Genomic DNA, 17456 nt, shown 5'->3' on the forward strand with positions numbered 1-17456 from the left:
TTTGTTAGTCTGGATTTTTTAAATGTGTTCCACGCGAATTTTTTGGTTCGTTTACTAGCTCACGTGTATTTTCTTTGCATGTGTTTAATGTATATTGTCATTCAATATTTGTTTTTTATGCCGTTCAGTGTACGTGAAAACGGTCCCGTATTAGCTTCAACCATTAGCCCAGAACTGGTGTGCACATCGCGTGCACATTCCGCCTGTGTGTATCTGCGAAGACTTGTCACAGATTAAAGAAATAGGGTATTCTGGCCTTAATGATAATTTCTTGTTGACCAAGTTTCGTAGGCGCAGCGGACATCAGAATTTGCGCGATAATCTCCAATGCCATTACTAACAAAAGTCTACTCATTAACTTATAATTTATTACTTTAGGTGTCATATTGGAATGGCAGAAATAAAGTCAGCTAATGTTCAAAGCAGAAACTATTGCTGGAGAATCTGTGCCTTGCAGCAGTTACGAGAAACAAGTACTCGAAGTCTGCAGAAAGATTATTTGCTGTTCCATTTAATACGTTTCTCCAACGTGGAAAAAATATGCTACGGGAACAGCAACGAATTTTACGGCACATATCGAGACTAACGAGGGACACTAGTATACGCAGCGCAAGCAAGCGAGCAAGAAAAAGAAAGAAAGAAAGAAAGAAAGAAAGAAAGAAAGAAAGAAAGAAAGAAAGAAAGAAAGAAAATGAACAAATGCACGGACGCGCACACATGCTCAGAAGAAAAGAAAGACGCGCGTGGCGTCTGTTTTCTGTTCTCGTGCACGTAGTTTTTCTAAGCGTTGCTTTCAACAAAGCACATCCCAACAACTACCCTATCATAGGCATCGTGATTAAAAGAAGCAACAGCTATGCATACGGGTAAAAATACGTATTTGACATTAAGTAGCTGATCAGCTATGGCATTTTGAGCTCTGAAAAATTATAAACGTGGGCGACATTGTTTGCACATGCTGATAAGAGCCTGGTAGAGCTGCGCTGCTTTGATAAGGCTTGGTGAATGCTTAAATGCTCTCTGTCGCAATACGCAGAGATTTAGGCGGACGCTAAACCAGAACGTCCCACGTGGCAGTAGTAAAAAAAAAAAAAAAAAAAAAGATGGCGTGCGCGTGCCTTGAATCTTCAAACGTTTAAGAACTTTTTTTTTCTCTCTCTCTCTCTCTCTGGCTCTCTATCACTGAGCGTTTCCACGGGGACCGCTCCTTCTAAGCACCGAGACAAACGGAGCCTCGCCTGACTCACAAGTAGCCTCGTGCTGTCGCAGCCCCCGGCTCAGGAACGGCTCCTCTGCTAATTCATCGCGACAAACCGCGCTACTCCGGTTGCCGAAAGGGTTAATCCCAGTCCATTAAGCGCGGTCCCGAAATACCGATCTTCTGGACGCTCTCCAGAAGGCCGTCCGCTCCACGCGCGCTAGGGGCACGGAACGCGCACTCGCGGGGCCCCAGTGACGCCGCGGCGAGTGCCTTCTAGGACATCCGCCGGTCCGCGCAATGCACCGGCCGCAAATATTGGGAAGCCTGAAAGCCTTGTCAGAAAGTGTACGTCCCTAAATAACCCGAGTCTCAGCTTTTCTGCGCGGAAGTGCGCGTCGCACTCCTCGCGGTGGCAACTGGACAAAACGGGTCGCCGCGCGCTCGCATGGCACCCCTTGCGTCTTTTTCACTTGCCTCACTCTCACTCTCACTTGACTTTCTCTCGCGCCCCTCGAACGCCCCCCTCTCCTTTCATCTTCTGCGTTTTTTTTTATTCCTGCGCCTCCCGCGCATTTCAGTTTGACACGTTCCTGCTTACTCTTACTTGCGCTTCCAGGGGCCTGACGTCTGCGCATATGGATGTCGAAAGGCAGCAATAAGTTCGTATACTCGCGTCGAGTCTTGGCTGCGCGCGGGGATGGCACAACCGTGTCGCTCGCGCGAGTGCAGGCGACGACAGCTCTGAAACCTCGCGACCTTTGCTGCTCATGACAGTTGTCATAACTCCCGCGTTGTTCTTTCTGTTTGAAGAGCAATGTTCGAAGTTTTGAACTCGGACACTGCAGATCCTATGAGCAGATACCGGCGCACGCGCGAAAACGGGCAGTGAAGTAGGCGCGCTAAAGAAGATAGCGCGCGCATTTAATGAGCAAGTACGCGAACGCGAGTGCGCTTAGGCAATTTGCAAGCAACATTTACGTGTGCTCATTCGTAGCAGATAAAAACGTGCGAGGAGGAGAAGAAAATTGTTTTTAAGAGTAGTGGTCGCCACCGGCCCGTATACCTGTCGCTCAAGGTGGACCTGTACCTGTATACCTGTACTAGGTATACCGCAGCGGCACAGTGCACGGCAAGTTTCTGGTAAAAAGCGCCGGTCAAAATACTGCACGCTGTACAGGGCAATGCTGATGCAAGCATTGCAGGTCGAACTACGCGAGTTGGGCCGCTGTAGAGTTTATGCGCACCCGAAGGAAATGAGCAACCTACACAGACCTTGACACACACAAAAAGTGAATTATACACGAATTTCCTTGAATCTTAGGAGTTGACTTTGCCATGAGTGAAAAGACACCGCATAACTTTGCGCGCTTTTAGTGTACAGTGGATCCCAGTAGATCGCCCTTAACGAGAGTTCCTCCATCGCTGTATGCATGGGTACTGCTGGTGGACTGTATGAAACTGACTGCTCATAGTCGCGAAATATTAAGCGAGAAGACTCTACCGGCTAACGTGTAATTAAAGGTATAAACTAATTGTTGCGTGGATTAAATGAGGCAGCAGGAAAGCACAGGTGATATATCCAGTTACAGTGAAATCTTCTGTGGGTCAAATATTTCGCCGACGTTTTCAGAACGTTTTTTTTAAAAATAATGCTGAACAAGTGCCACGGGGCTGCTTTAAAACACCGTAAAGCATTTGCAAAGCAGCCCCATTATACGTGAATCGCGCCCCATATTTTTGCGGTACAGAATCAGTTGGGCAGCATTGTGTAACGATGCTTTTATTCATTCGTAGCATGCGCCTTCCCAGCTGTGACGGCCGTTGAGAGGCGTCCAATGCAGTGACGAAGGCCGAAAAGAATGGAAAAGAAATCAAAGGCCGTTAGAAAACATGGCCCTAGGGCTCGTATCTTGAAACGTTCCATGTTAATTACCATGCATATGCGTAGCGCAGAGTGCACGATCCCAGCAATAACGACGGCGTCTGCGCACCGTACGATTAAATAACGGGGGAGGGGCGACAGGAAAAAAAAAAAAGAAGGAGAAAAGAAAATGAAACGGGAGGGTTAGAAAACGCTGCCCTTGCAGAACGGCTGGCTTTACGGCAATATCAATGAGTAGCTCCGAAAACGGGATTACTTCTAGGCGCATTGATTTATTGCATAGAACACACACACACACTTTTCCGTATATGTGATGGTCAGGCACCAGTGACAAGAATAAAAGCACACAACTGAGTGATGAAAATAAAAATAATAAAATTTACATTAAAAGTACGCAGCACTCGTCTCAAAGGCGTGTAGTGCAGTACTCCCACGCAGTGCTGCCGGAAGCCACGGTGTTGGGAGAGCAGATCTCGAATGACGAATCGAGACCCGAGGCCGAGCTGCCCGTGCCGGTCTGCGGCAGCACGAGGGCGACGGGGACGATGGCGTCGCGACCGCGGTCCTGCGGCCGCTTGTATTCAGGTTCGAGAACGAAGTGCGGATCACGCGGCGTGTCGATCACCTTGACGTAAGGGTTGGCCACGCGCCACTTCCTCCAGCCGCGGTAGTGGTAGCGGAAAGTGAGCACGGTCCACGCGCTGTACACGGTGAAGAGCATGAAGGCGAGCGAGGCGAGGCCGATGGACTCCCAGAGCCGTCGCTGGAGCACCTGCTGGGCGGCGCCGTGCAGGCAGAGCACGCCGCATAGGAAGGCCAGTGGCGAGAGCAGGCCGAAGCACAGCAGGTCTCCGAAGAAGCCGCGGCGCACGCTGGCGCTGTGCACCCACTCGCAGAAGCCCCGGGGCCGGCGCTCTACGTTGAAGCGGTAGTGGCAGATCTCGCAGATCTCGCTACCGCTGGCGCTAAGCCAGTGCTCGAGGCAGAGCAGATGCACCAGCCCCATGGTACCCGAACACAGGCAGATCGACAGCAGCGGTAGCCCGTGGTCGCCCTCGTGGCAGATGCGGCAGATGGGTCCGCTGCTTGTCGTCACGTTGGCCGCCAGGATCGGCGAAAGCGGGACAGCATCCTCTTCGTCGTCGGGAGCCGGCGCGCAGTACGCATTGCGCACCTGCACGCGGAACACGGGGCTCGCCCAGAAGCTGTCGGAGCGCGAGCGTGCCGGCTGCCGGCCACTGCGCTGTCTACCGATGATGGGCGTTGATTGCAGGGGTGCGTCGGTCACGGCAGTTTGTCCTCCCTCGGTCATGTCGAGCGTTGAAGTGGCTTGACTTTGTATGGCCGTGACTTTGTCGCACGTCTGGCTTAAGTATAAGGTCGCAGGCACGTGACTGTGCCACGTGAAAGTGATGTAGGCTGTTGGGCCGTTGGGCCCTGTATCGAGCTTGAAGCGGTGCCAGCGGTGTCGCAAATGTATAGTGTGCTTTTACAAGACCTTAGTTGTATTTCCCGTCTTCTTTCTTTCTTTCTTTTTATTGGGTACAAACACAATCTAGCATCGCTTCATGATTCCGGAAGTTGGTTACCTAGCGCTGACTAGCGATAAGGAGGGAAAGGCTCGTTCTCTGGGGTGAATTACATGTGCGTTGGCGTCTGGCGTCTACGTCAGTTATTTATAGCGACTGCAAGAGTGTATAGTACACCACTTAGTGCATTATATTTATTCCCCGCCGCTGCTGTTCTTTCATGTTTTTACCTGTCTAACGCAACTTATTCTCTCCCACTGAAGTCGCTTATGCCCAATGCAAGTGCGCATCTTTTGGCATTGTTGTTTTCTTTAGCCTTTATTTCAATATAAACGTCCAGTTGATAGTCAGTGCTCGTGTCGTACTGTCTCTCTCTATTCCTTCTGCAATTTTCGCACTGAAAAAGCTAACGATTATATTTATGGCTGGGTTCACACGCCCGAAAAAAAAAAGAATTTTTGGAAGGACCGGCGCGTGGCGCAGCACATCCGTCACCTTAACTTGCTATGCACAACTCATTCCCATGTTATAGGGTCTAAGCCATTTCGATTCGTGTCTTTGGCGGCAGACTTCGGTTATCTCACGGCGCGACGAGTGCTCTATGTAGTAACAGTGGCAGTGGCTGTGGCATTGCGCTGCTGAGATAGATGTGGCTGGTTAGGTCGCGGTGGACGTATTTTATTTGGGGGCGAAATACAAACATGATCGTGTACTTAGATTTAGGTGAACGTTAAAATTAATCCGGAGTCCCACACTACGGTGTGGCTTATAATCACATAGTGGTTTTGGTTCGTAAGAACCTAAAATATAATTAAATATTGTAAGAGTGGCAGTGTCCTTTTTTTTTTAATGGCGCCAATACTTGTCGATATGACAAGAGCGGCAAGTTGGGCTGGTTGGTAAAATTACATGGGCACGGATAAACAGCGAAAAAAAAAAAAACGAAGCTTGAAGCTTCCCGTATGAAGAGGAAAGGTGCCGCGTGCGTGAGCAAACATTCCGTGCACTTAGAAAATGAAATGGCATAACTAAACAATACATAATAAATGTTTTGGGAAGGCTGGTTGCTTTCTTCTCACGTTATAGTGCTGATATTGCTCATTGTTAGTTGACTCTAAAATGCGTGCCTGCGCTGGACAACGCTATGGTTTAGAGTTATTCTCTTCTGAGTTTTTCTGTTTGTTTGTTCTTGTTTTTTCGGTTTGCTTAGGTGAGGTCACTGGGATAAGACGTGCATATAAGACATGTGCACTTCTGAATAAACCATCATTTGAAGTCAGCGCCTGTTGTGTCCATTTCTTTTCGTATGCTACGTCATTTTTGCCCTGTTTGTCTGTCACCATGCAACTTGCCGATATTTCTTGGACGTGCTTGCTGCGAATTTGCTCATGCAGCGGGCCGCATGTTTTCGCTTGCAGTAAAGTCATGCGCAGCTATATCATCACTAGATGATAACAAATTATGCAGATCCAACTTACACGTTGGAGTGTACCTTACATGCTTGCCCGGCAAATCAGCAAGACACGGAAATCACCACCACACGACCCACGTTATCCACGCGCCCTCCGATTACAATGCCTCCGAGATCGGCCTACGTTTCATCACGCCACCTCTGGGATCAGCCATGCAGTTTACTATTGTAGTAGGACGCTCACGCCGTCGGCGTTGTGAACCAAAATCTGAGGGAGATCGTCGCGACGACGGTGTCGCACATAAGCACTGGCGTGAAAGAAGCGACCATTTTGTTAACCATTGGCACAAACTTCGGCAGAGACCAGGCGAGGGTATTCTGTAAAAGTCCACCTAGTGGATTGCCCATTTCGGCCGCAGCTGATTGGCTAGGGCCGCTCGTCTCCTCCTCTCTCGTACAGCTGCATCCAATCAGCAGCGACCGAAATGGAGAGTCCACTAGGTGGACTCTTACGGAATACCCCCTCAGGTCATCGTGCTCATCCACTCACAAGCGACTTGCAGAAATTACGCTAGAAGTAGGATCTCTCATGTAGCGCTTTCCATCCTAAGAGCGTCCCCGGTAACAAAACTCGCGTTGTAAATCTGTTGGCCCATGCCTCGGCTCGAGCGCGCGTCCATGGAGCCTCTCAGCGCGACGATCGTAGAGGGGAGAGGCTAGAACCGATCCCCAAACAGCTTCACGCCACCCTCCTACAATTCAAACTTCAAAGATGGAAATTACCGAGCCACACGCATCATTCGCGCGCGACGAGGCGGTGTCGTGGAGGCAATTACAGACGGCCACATTCCCACATCATACTCCATATCCCGCGATGTATCCCGCAGGATATTCATACAATTGTCTTGACTGCAGAGCACCGGCCACGTTTTATCCCGCCACATGGACATGCCAGTTAACTAAATCAATACCAAAATGAACAGTGGAAAGCTTTCCAACGTCGACTGCCGACATCGTAGTTCGATCTGATCAGGAGAACGCGCCGGGTGGATACGGCTCAGGGTGTCCCGGACTGAGAGCTCCACCTCCACCAACAGTTTTTAAATCAGCATGAATTGTCTGGAATCCTTAAGGAACCAAATACTAAACCCATAGAGGTACTTTTACGAACCTTTTGTGAACCTTTTGCGAGACAGGAAGGCAGTGGTATGGACTAGAAAGCAAACAGAGCGGCCGATATTCTAGTTGACATGACGAGAAAGAAATGCAGTTGGGCAGGTCATGTAATATGTGTAACAGATGGTCTATTAGAGTTACAGAATGGCTACGAAAAGAATGGAAGCACAGTTGAGGACGACAGAAGAGTAGGTGGTGCGATGAAATTAGGAAGTTTGCACGCATAAGGATAGGTTCAACTGGTGTAAGAAAGGGGTAATTGGAGATCGCTGGTAGAGGGCCTTCGTCCTGCAGTGGATATAAGTTAGCTGAAGATGATGCGAACAAAGACGGCCAAAACAAGCTCAAATTCTTTGAAATATGTGGTATCGTACTAACACGAATTGGTGCTGCTATCGCGGCTCGAAATTCACAAAGAGAAAATTGCTCCTTTGTTTTTTTCCAGTATGCAACATTTTCCCTTCAAACTAAATGCAAATCAAGTCTTGAAATAAATTCTTCACCAGACTAAACAAACTTCATTTTGCTATTTAGGGTACCTTCCAAGAATGAGAACAAGTGCTGGTGCTAGTGCCATAAAAGATGTAGGAGGAAAATGATGATGAGGAGAACAGTATAAGTGCAGTATTACTCCTCAATCTATAAACTGGCCCATGATCACAGAGCAAAAAGAAAATATTAATGCTGCTGGGTTGATCACGTGAGTCATAGTAAGCAGACAGAGACGCACTTCTTGTAGTTATTGATGATGGGCGTCATAGCGAGGGGAGTAGGTATAATTTAGCCGTAGCGACGATGAATAGTCGATATATCGAAAAGCTTTGGGAATATTAACTTTAGCGTTGTCACTTGTTCGTCTGTAGTTACCACAGGTATACAGCGTGTGTCAAATTGGATTATAGAACGGGCCTTTCTTAGAGAGTACGTCTTGGTCAACTGTAGGATTGAAAATGAATGGCCGAGTATACCGTGTGTTCGGATTTGCTTACAAACAATAAAGTGTGCACCTGGTCTCGTATGGTGATGCGACACCAGAGAAGACAATTTGAGTGAGTAATCACTGGAATGGCCAGCAATCAAGAAAATAGTCGGATAGGAAATAAACTTTAGTGATTCGGAGCAAAGAAAATGTAGGGATGTGAAAGTCGCATCCTGCCTGGCTATACGCTTTACCATTGAAACAGTTATACAACGAATAAAAATCTGTTTTCATTGTGCGCACTAAACATAGTTCTTGTGTTGTTATACTTACATTTTATGACGTCATATAATATTTTTTCTGCGCAATATTTATTTAGGCGCCAAACTTTCCAACTTATCGTGCACGCGGCAGCAAATCACAAGCTCATTAGTATATACACTGAACAACTACCTGATTTCGCATGGAAGTGCGGCTGCTCTGCATGATATCTCGGAATACTTGTGCATTGTGAACAAGACGCGGACACTAGAGGAGCGCATGGACACACAGACACGGTGTTAACTTCCAACAAGATCTTATTTTCTGGAACCACGCCGTACTTACACTATACTGTGGGACCGGCGGCCGCATTTCGATCGGGGCGAAATGCGAGAACACCCGTGGACTTAGATTTAGGTGCTCGTTAAAGAAATCCAGGGGGTCTGAATTTCCGGAGTCCTCCACTACGGCGTGCCTCATAATCATAAAGTGGTTTTGGCACGTAAAACGTCATAATTTTATTTTTTTAGTTTATACTGTACTGTCTCGAGCGTCAAAGAACACGTGTAAAAGCGTTAACACTTGAACAGTAGCATAAATAACCAATGAAAATGTTGACACTCATAGTTTGATCCCAGCTCACATGCAGAAATTGAAGTTCTTCGTTTGTCAAGGCGAGGACAGGCTTACTAACACACGCATCACCAACTTTGGCAATCCACTATTTCGGTTCCACACTCAGACGAGCTAACTCGTACCAATTTCTGTCTAGAATATCGGTATCTTCAAAACAGGGACATCTACATTTCAGCCAATTATATGCCAAGAACTTTCTGGTGTCGTTTTCTTCATCTTGTTACCTCGTCTCCGTGTGTTCATGTGCTCTTGTGGTGTCCTCGTCTTGCTTGTGCTACACACAAACAAGCCCGCATTGCGATGCTAGTTGACTGCATAATATGTTTACTTGTTTCTGGATAAAGTGAACTTTAAAAAAAAAACTCGTCCTGCACTCGACCACGTCGCTAACCGTTAGATGACTCCTTCAAGAAGTCCAGTCCCACGTCACGCGAAAATAAATCCATTTGGATGTAAAGCAAGAGCTACATCTTGCAAAGTGCCGGTTTCTCAATAACGTGCAGGTCGTGGCTCTCAGCCCACTCCTGTTCACGGCTTCGTTTCACTGAGGCCGCGCCTGCGTGGAAACAAGCCGACGTCGCGGCTGGGGTGCGGCAGCGACGACGACGACGACGAAGGCGCGCGCGCGCCCAGCGAGGCGTCTAGAGCGCGGGCCATTTCCATTTCCGGCCGCGCGACCGTTGGCCGCGCGTGAATGGGGGGAGGGGGGGGGGGATGTCGGCGGGCGACCGTCTTCCAGGGACCGCTCAAGGAGCGAACCCTTTGCACGTCGTGGGGGCCCGGATCTTCGCCAGCAGGCTATCGACGGCAGCCCGGCAGCCCATTTGGAAGCGAGCCACCGCTCTCGCCCTTATCTCCCTCGGGTGCTCTTTCCGAGTGGGGAAAGGGGCGCGGTTGATCCATCCGCGGAGTTTTCTGCCTCAGCAGAGCAATAATTCACCGCGCGCGGCGCGGAGGATCGGGAGCCGCTCGATCCGTCTGGTGGCGGATATTTCCGGCGCTTGCATCCAAACAGGGCGGCCCTCTGGCGCGCACGACAGTGAGCAGACGACCTGGATCCGTGCTCGCGCCGCAAACGCCGGAAGTCGACGGCCCGATGCGCCCAGCGCGCGGCGCAAGCGGCACGCGCCTGTCCCGGGCAAAATAGCCTCCGCGCTGGCCGCCGCCAATATTTGCGCGAGGGACGCCGGCTGGGCACCGAACCGCGCGCGCTCGCTTCGGGCAGGCTGTGCCCGCAGCGGGGCCTATTTCTTCTCCGCGTTCAGCAGGCGCCCGCAGATTTTCTCTAATTATAGTAGCGATGTTCGATCCCAGGTTTGTAGCGATATAACTTCAAAAGCAGAGGAGATAACTCAAGCTGCGAGGAGTATGCATTGCGAAGCTGGGGGGCGGGGGGCAGTGGGGGGACACAGAAGAAAGCTTCGCTTTGAAATACTGACCGTCAAAACGGCTGTCCCAACGCTGTTATCATATCAGAGCGAACGCGTAGTGCGCTCTATAACAATGCTCTTCGGTCAAGCGCACTTTCACGTCGCATAGGCGAGCCGTTCTTATTATTCGCTCTGCTAAACCTCGTCTGGTGCCTGAAACATTGGTTTTAAAGAAGGAACTAATCATCAGAATGTGTTTCCATGGTTAATCGACCACATCATACTTCAATGTGTCAATTTTAAAGAGCTCCTAAAGCAGCAGTGCATGTGTGTGATTTTCTCGTCCGACGGGAGGCACAGCGAAGCCTCACTATCATACTTGACGTTTGTTTTCAGGTCATGGTCACGCAGAGTGAGAACATCAGCCTGCTGTGCTGCTTTCGTTGAGTGATGTCCACAGCCTGATAATTTCAGTATGGTCATCTCGGGCCGAATGGCCTAACAATTTTTGGAGCGCCACGGATTCAGATTTTATGGGTGTTTGTGGGTTCGTAACTGTATTTCATACTTTATTTTGCCCATCAAACATTTCTCACTAATTATCTGCGCCTTCTGTTTTCTACCAAAACCAAAGTATATGTTTTTGCGACATTGTTTTTCATACCATACCATTTTTGGTACCTTCAGTGACTGAATCATTGTGACATTATTGCTTGTAGGTCAATGGGTTGCTCAAACCCATCAAATTCAGGCAGACAGAACAACTCCGCTAGAGAAGAAAGAGCGTTCCAATGAAATTTTCTTTCAAAGGGTTTTCAGGGGAAAACACTGTAACATATGAATGAGCAAATGTCAAGATAAGCATACCCACAAATATGGGAGGTCGAAAACTTGCGCCAATTTTTGACGGCTGTGCGGCTTCCTTATTCTGCGGGTATTTATTTATTTATTTATTTATTTATTTATTTATTGAGTGAGTGAGTGAGTGAGTGAGTGAGTGAGTGAGTGAGTGAGTGAGTGAGTGAGTGAGTGAGTGAGTGAGTGAGTGAGTGAGTGAGTGAGTGAGTGAGTGAGTGAGTGAGTGAGTGAGTGAGTGAGTGAGTGAGTGAGTGAGTGAGTGAGTGAGTGAGTTTAACGCCCCGAAGCAAAACCCAGGCATTGAGAGTAGCCACAGTAGAAGGCTCCCGATTATTCTTGACCACCTGGTGCGTTATTTAACGTGCACCCAATGCTCAGCACACGGGCGTTTATGCATTCTGCCCCCTTAGGAATGCGGTCGCTGCAGACGCGAATCAAACCAGCTACCACGTGCTCAGCAGCAGAACGACGCAGCCACTGCGAAATCAAAGCGGGTAACGCATAGAGAAGCATTTTCAAAAAATCTATAAATTTGACCCGGTAACTAATTTTCAGCCAATTTCAGTTCATAGTGGAGAGAAAGCAGTGCCTTTTAAATTCCTGCGTTCACTGAGACGGTTCGATTTTTGACGATGATTGAGTCGGTTCGAGACAGCTTTACACAATGAACGCCGGCGATAATAGATGTTCACAAAGCACAAGAAGGCAACGATAATGTAAAAGCCACAGCTGAGAGCCCCAGCTTAGCGGTGAAGTATGTAGTAAAACTGAGCACCCCTTATGCCGCGTTTCACCTCACGAACCAGGCCAAATATGAACTGCTTTTGCAGTATCAGGCTGGCAACGGCCACCGGCGTTGTGTCCCTTCCGGTGGCAGTTGCCCGCCTGTCCCTCGCTTTCCCTTTCCTGACAAGCGTATATATGTTTTCAAATCAAACAATAATAATTATCCCTGTATTCTTAGGTTCTGAACGATTTATCGTCTCCGGCACTACAACGTAGAGTATCTTCGTTGACTTATAGGCGAGTTTGTTTAAAATTCGGAGCGTAGATAGAAAGTTGTTCGACTATAGCAACTCGCCGGGCGGTGGCTTTGCGGCTATGGTGCTGCGCTGCTAAGCGACGAGGTTGCGGGATCAAATCTCGGCCGCGTTTCCGTGGGGGCGAAATGCACGAGCGCACGTCTCCCGTGCATAGGGGGCCCCTTAAAGACGAATGCAACAAAAAAAAAAAAATCGCTGAAAAACGGAATTTATTATGGTGTGTGTCTTTCATTTTCAATCAACGTATTTATTATCGACATATTTATCACCATATACACAGCTTCGCTGCTCATGCACCTTCACAGAGTGGAATGGCTCTGTTTTTGTAGTTGTTGTTGTTGTTGTTGTTGTTGTTTTTTCATGACATCGCCGAAGCGCGAGTGCTCAGAGCAGCATTGCTTCGTGAGGCAGTGATTGCGGTGCGCACTACGGTGCACAAGACAATAACAAACCATCATTGTGTTCAAAGAAATTAAGCGAAGCTGGCGTCGGCAAGCGAGAGGAATTATCAGAAAGAACGGCGAAACGCGTGGCTGTTCAAAGCAGGTCGCGAATGTTTTCTGCAAGTGACGCTGTCTTGAACAATGCGAGTTCTAAGGTGCAATAACGAGCTAATTATAGCTGTCGGTGCTGTCGCGCTTTGGGTTAAACTTACACTCTTTATTATGGCCATACCAAGGAAAGTTAGTCATTTTCCCTGCGGCCATCTGTAGAACTTCAGCGCAATGCACCAACGTAACTCCAGTGGGTAATATTTTTTTTTAATTATATTTCAGACGGCCACCGGAATTTCAACAACTTTCAGTTAGCAACATCGAGAGAGTATGCCCTTCTAATAACATGTGTATTTACAGCACTTATTGGTATACCTGCCCTGCTGCGCTATAGCAGTCATTTAAGCCCGTCCAAAATTCTGCCATAATGCAGCAAAGACGTTACGACTAAGTACGCGCGTGAAAAGGGCGTACCCTTTGGACGTTGCTAACTGTAGGTTGTTGAAATTCGGGCACCCTTCTGAAATAACATTTTTTTAATACTGTTCCATTGAGTTAGGCCGGTGCACTGCGGCGAAGTTCAAAAGATAGCCGAAGGGGCAATGTCCAAAATTTCTGGACATGGCAGGGGGTAGGAGCCTGGATCGGCTGTTGAGAAAAAGCAATAAGTTTCGAATCGATAAAAGAAAGTGTCTAGTAAACGCGTCTTGTAAAACGCGTCTAGTAATACGCGTCTAGTAATACGCGCCTAGTAAAACGTTTATCACAGCGATGAAAGCTTGTTTACATCGCTTTAGCAACATCGCACGCAACAAGTCAACATAGGCAGTCTAGACGTCAGTGCTTTCTGCGTTACCGCATAATTTGTCTCAATGCAACTTTCTTAATAATAATAATAATAATAATAATAATAATAATAATAATAATAATAATAATAATAATAATAATAATAATAATAATAATAATAATAATAATTTATTGCTCATAATATTCTGGGCCCCTATTGACAAAAATGTTCTTCAGTTATAACTGTTCGCAAGAGTGCATTCGGGGTGACGGGCATATTATTAGCGAAGGTAGCCCGTCAGGGGCAAACAGCCCTTAGGAACGAAACAGTGAATTCCGTCCCTGGTACATCATGTTCATGGCCATATCTAAGCACAAAACATTTGCGGGTGGGCAGGCAGGTGAGTGGAGCCTGGACGAGCAACGCGCGATAAATACAGATGTGTTTGGTAGTTACATTGTTAATGAACTTATGTAGACTTGTTCCCTACGTCGAAAGTATCTCAGTGATTCTGGGTGTAGTAGGCGGGTGAGCCAGCGTTCTGAAAATCGATCCATTTTTTTGTCACAGAACAGCCTTTTTAGCATAAACTAGAGCAATTTTCTCTGGGGTCAGACCGAAGCACTCACCTATATGTTATGCGTAAGAAAATGACGATCACTATTTATTTTTATGCTGCTGTGGCTATTCTGAGACAATCTACATTGCTTCGCCCAAAGGCCGAGGCTTTGACGGCAATGTACACTCTAAAACAAAATTACACCCTTTGGGTTGTATCTTGCCACACAAGGTTAAATGTCATCTGTCTTGTCCGCATTTCCTTTCTTTAACGCGGCGAGCCCGGTACTTCCCACTAACGAACGGCGTGCGCGTTATCAGCATGGCAGAGCATTCCCGACAGGAAAGTAGCGAGCGCGGCGTTTTCAAGAAAGGAAACTCAAGCAAGGCAGATGACGATTATTGTTGTGCGGCAGATATGCACCCCAAAGGGTGTACCTTTGTCTAAGAGTGTAGCCAGCGTAAAGAAAGCAGTAAATACTCGCAATGTTTCGCGCCGCGCCAGTGGCAGAACACATTTATAGTTGCACGTGAACCTGCCCTTTGCTGTCCGTTCGAAGACGAGCCTAGCCGAATATACTTCAGTTCGACACCGTTTGAGAACCGTCTATGGGACCGAGACGAAGGAGATCCGCCTGACCAAAGCCCATGCAGGGGTGCGCAATGCAGAGAAAAAAAAAAGCGACATGGTCTCAAGTCATAGCGACGTCTCCTCTCACGCGAATATGTGCGTCACTTTACGTCTGAGTGCGTTTTAAGCTGTCTAGACGACAGAGCGTTCATAGAAAAAAAAAAGATATCGGGGCCATGCACTCGACCGTCATCCTGGCTGAAAGCCACCAGAGCACTCCTGCTCTTTAAAAACGACTGGCCACTTTGATTGTACTTACGCGTGCATCGCTCGTTGTCCCCCTTTCTTCTCCCTTTTCTTATTCTTTTTCTTCCTGACTCCCCCTCCTCCAGTGTATGTTCAACAAATCAGATGAAACTTAGTTAATTTACCCGTTTCTTTTTTCTATATTATATCTCTCGCTTTGTATGTGCTTCCATGCAATCATCACGTTTTCTCAACTGGTGAATCACTCGTTTTGCTTCGTGCACCTTTAACATCCTTCATTCTACTAAGTGGCACAATCTTTACGTTGAACTACTTCATGCTGGTTTCCCGTCTGTCTTGTGCCTAGTAGCTCGCCCCGCAACCGGCTGCACCGCGAGAAATTGCTGCTCCTACTCGCACTTTTTCGATCTCTTGTTGAGGTCGAATAAACGCACATCTATGAAAAAGCAATTTTGCAGCCAAGACACAGGCAAAATGCGGACCGGCTGCCTGCCGGTCAGAAGTGCCATTCAAGACACTGTTGCATTCCACTATTTTGTCGAAATCCTCCACCTTGGTGTTTTGGGCCAATCAGACAAGCAGCCTTGTGAGCCCATAAGAGAAGACGAGATGGCGGTATTCGATAGCCTCCAAAACAGCACGCTATGATGGAACGTCACTTCCCACAGTGAAGAGGTTACGCTTCAGTCTAGCTTTGGCACCTACCCTTTTACTTATATTTTATTGATAAATTCATAGCTGATGACGATATGATGGCGCTGACGTCGTCTAGGCCGCCATTTAGTTGTACAGCCAACACGATAAAAAGCTGCGCTCTATCGCGATCTGCTTATCTCTAGAAGCACAGTAGAAGCTGCGCTTCTGGAGATAAGTTAGATAAGCTTATAGGACAGCAAAATGGCGCACCGTGACGCCAGATGAATACTTCTTACAGACCGCGCTGCTTCACCCGACCACTCGGAGAACAAGGACGCCCCCACTACATACAATGAAATCACTAAACACTACTACCTACAACGTAGAGAGTATAGCAGGCCACACCGCGCGCTCACTCGAGCTCAAGCAGTTACACTCAGAATGCTACAAACAGACACATACCCCACGCAAAACAGACTACACCATTCACCATTGCATGCCTGAGCTCTACAACAAGTGTTATTGCACCAATTGCAATAGATCCCTTAACGTATATATATATATATCATTTACTCTGGCCGTGCTCGCAAGCTCACATAAACTCCGAACAGGACAAGCGCAAGTTTGAAAAAGCAATCCGGAGCGAAGAACTCGCTCCCCAACTCTGGGCCGTCCAGCAGGTCCACGACGCCGCCAGGAAACTCAACCTCCCGGTTCCGTCGTGGGAGATGTCCACTCCGTGAGAGCACAAAGCTCTCGTGGCCTGCAGGACGTCGAATAAAGTTGATTTCCTTCCTTCCTTCCTTCCTTCCTTCCTTCCTTCCTTCCTTCCTTCCTTCCTTCATTCCTTCCTTCCTTCCTTCGGTACGGCTGCGGCGACGCCGTAGTCGCAGCTGACAATTATCTATATTAAACCCGTCACTGCTATTTTGTCTACCTTTTAGTTCCGTTTATTGCGTTCATGAAGCTAACGCCACAGGCGTGCGCAGGGCTTTTCATCAGGGAAGCCGAGCTATACTGCAGCGTCTCCCCCCTCCCCCTCCCCCAACCCCATCCACCTTTTTTTCTCGCGTCCTTGGTAATTTCGATGACATTCGACGAGAAATGGAGAGCCAAAATAAAATATATTATTTATAATCTGTTCAATAATTGCTTATTGCAATGCGCTACATTGCAAAGCGCTAGTCTTGTGAAATGCGTATTTTGTCCACATATTCTTTTAAACGACCTGCAACCGTGCAGTACGCACTGTAATACAAACTGTTGCGAATAAACTATATTAATGGATTTCTTTTCGCACAATAAAAACCACAAGGTGAAAAAAGCACAGGTCATGCGAGTTAAACGCATGAATGCCTCTCGAAAGCATTCTTCTAATTTCACACAGTTAACCGCCAACATTTCCCTTATATCTTTTTTCCTCGGCAATTTCATCCTTAGCTGACAGATAATACAGGTGTCATCAAGTTTTTAAAAAAGGTGCTGAATATAATAACCTGTTCGTGCTACTTTAATCTGAGTTGGAGCTCACTAATAAAAACATTGCGTGGCACATCACGCTTTTTTGTCTACTGAGGAATAAAACGATTTATGAAACTATTAAAGTGTTGGCATGTCTCTTACCGTGAGCACAGACAGGACACCGAAAAAAACAGAATGCATCGAAAATTCCCGTAACCAGCAAATATTTCACACTGCACGTAATAAACGACGGACAGACGATATGCTTAATATTTTGAGTTATTGCCACGATCCTTCCCAGCAATATTAATTCCTCGAAAGACGGGGTGTGTACGATGCCTCGATGTAAAAGCCGCAAATTCCCACAGCGGTGTACGAGTGGCTGAACCATCGTCA

At 47.5% G+C, this 17456-nt stretch overlaps 2 protein-coding genes across 2 annotated transcripts in view; both read right to left on the bottom strand.

Moving 5' to 3' along the window:
- Positions 1-17456, bottom strand: part of LOC142573732 (uncharacterized) — a 110566-nt gene that overhangs the window by 73428 nt on the left and 19682 nt on the right. The window lies entirely within an intron of this gene.
- Positions 3336-4561, bottom strand: LOC142573715 (E3 ubiquitin-protein ligase MARCHF2-like). Its single transcript, XM_075683036.1, has one exon. The coding sequence runs from the start codon at positions 4393-4395 to the stop codon at positions 3490-3492; it is 906 nt and encodes a 301-aa protein (XP_075539151.1). The 5' UTR covers positions 4396-4561; the 3' UTR covers positions 3336-3489.

This window comes from Dermacentor variabilis, chromosome 1, assembly GCF_050947875.1.
Source record: "Dermacentor variabilis isolate Ectoservices chromosome 1, ASM5094787v1, whole genome shotgun sequence".
NCBI lineage: Eukaryota > Metazoa > Arthropoda > Arachnida > Ixodida > Ixodidae > Dermacentor > Dermacentor variabilis.

What these genes read in the sequence shown, in the direction of transcription:
- LOC142573715 (XM_075683036.1), bottom strand. Translation starts at nt 4,395, where the DNA reads ATGACCGAGGGAGGACAAACTGCCGTGACCGACGCACCCCTGCAATCA.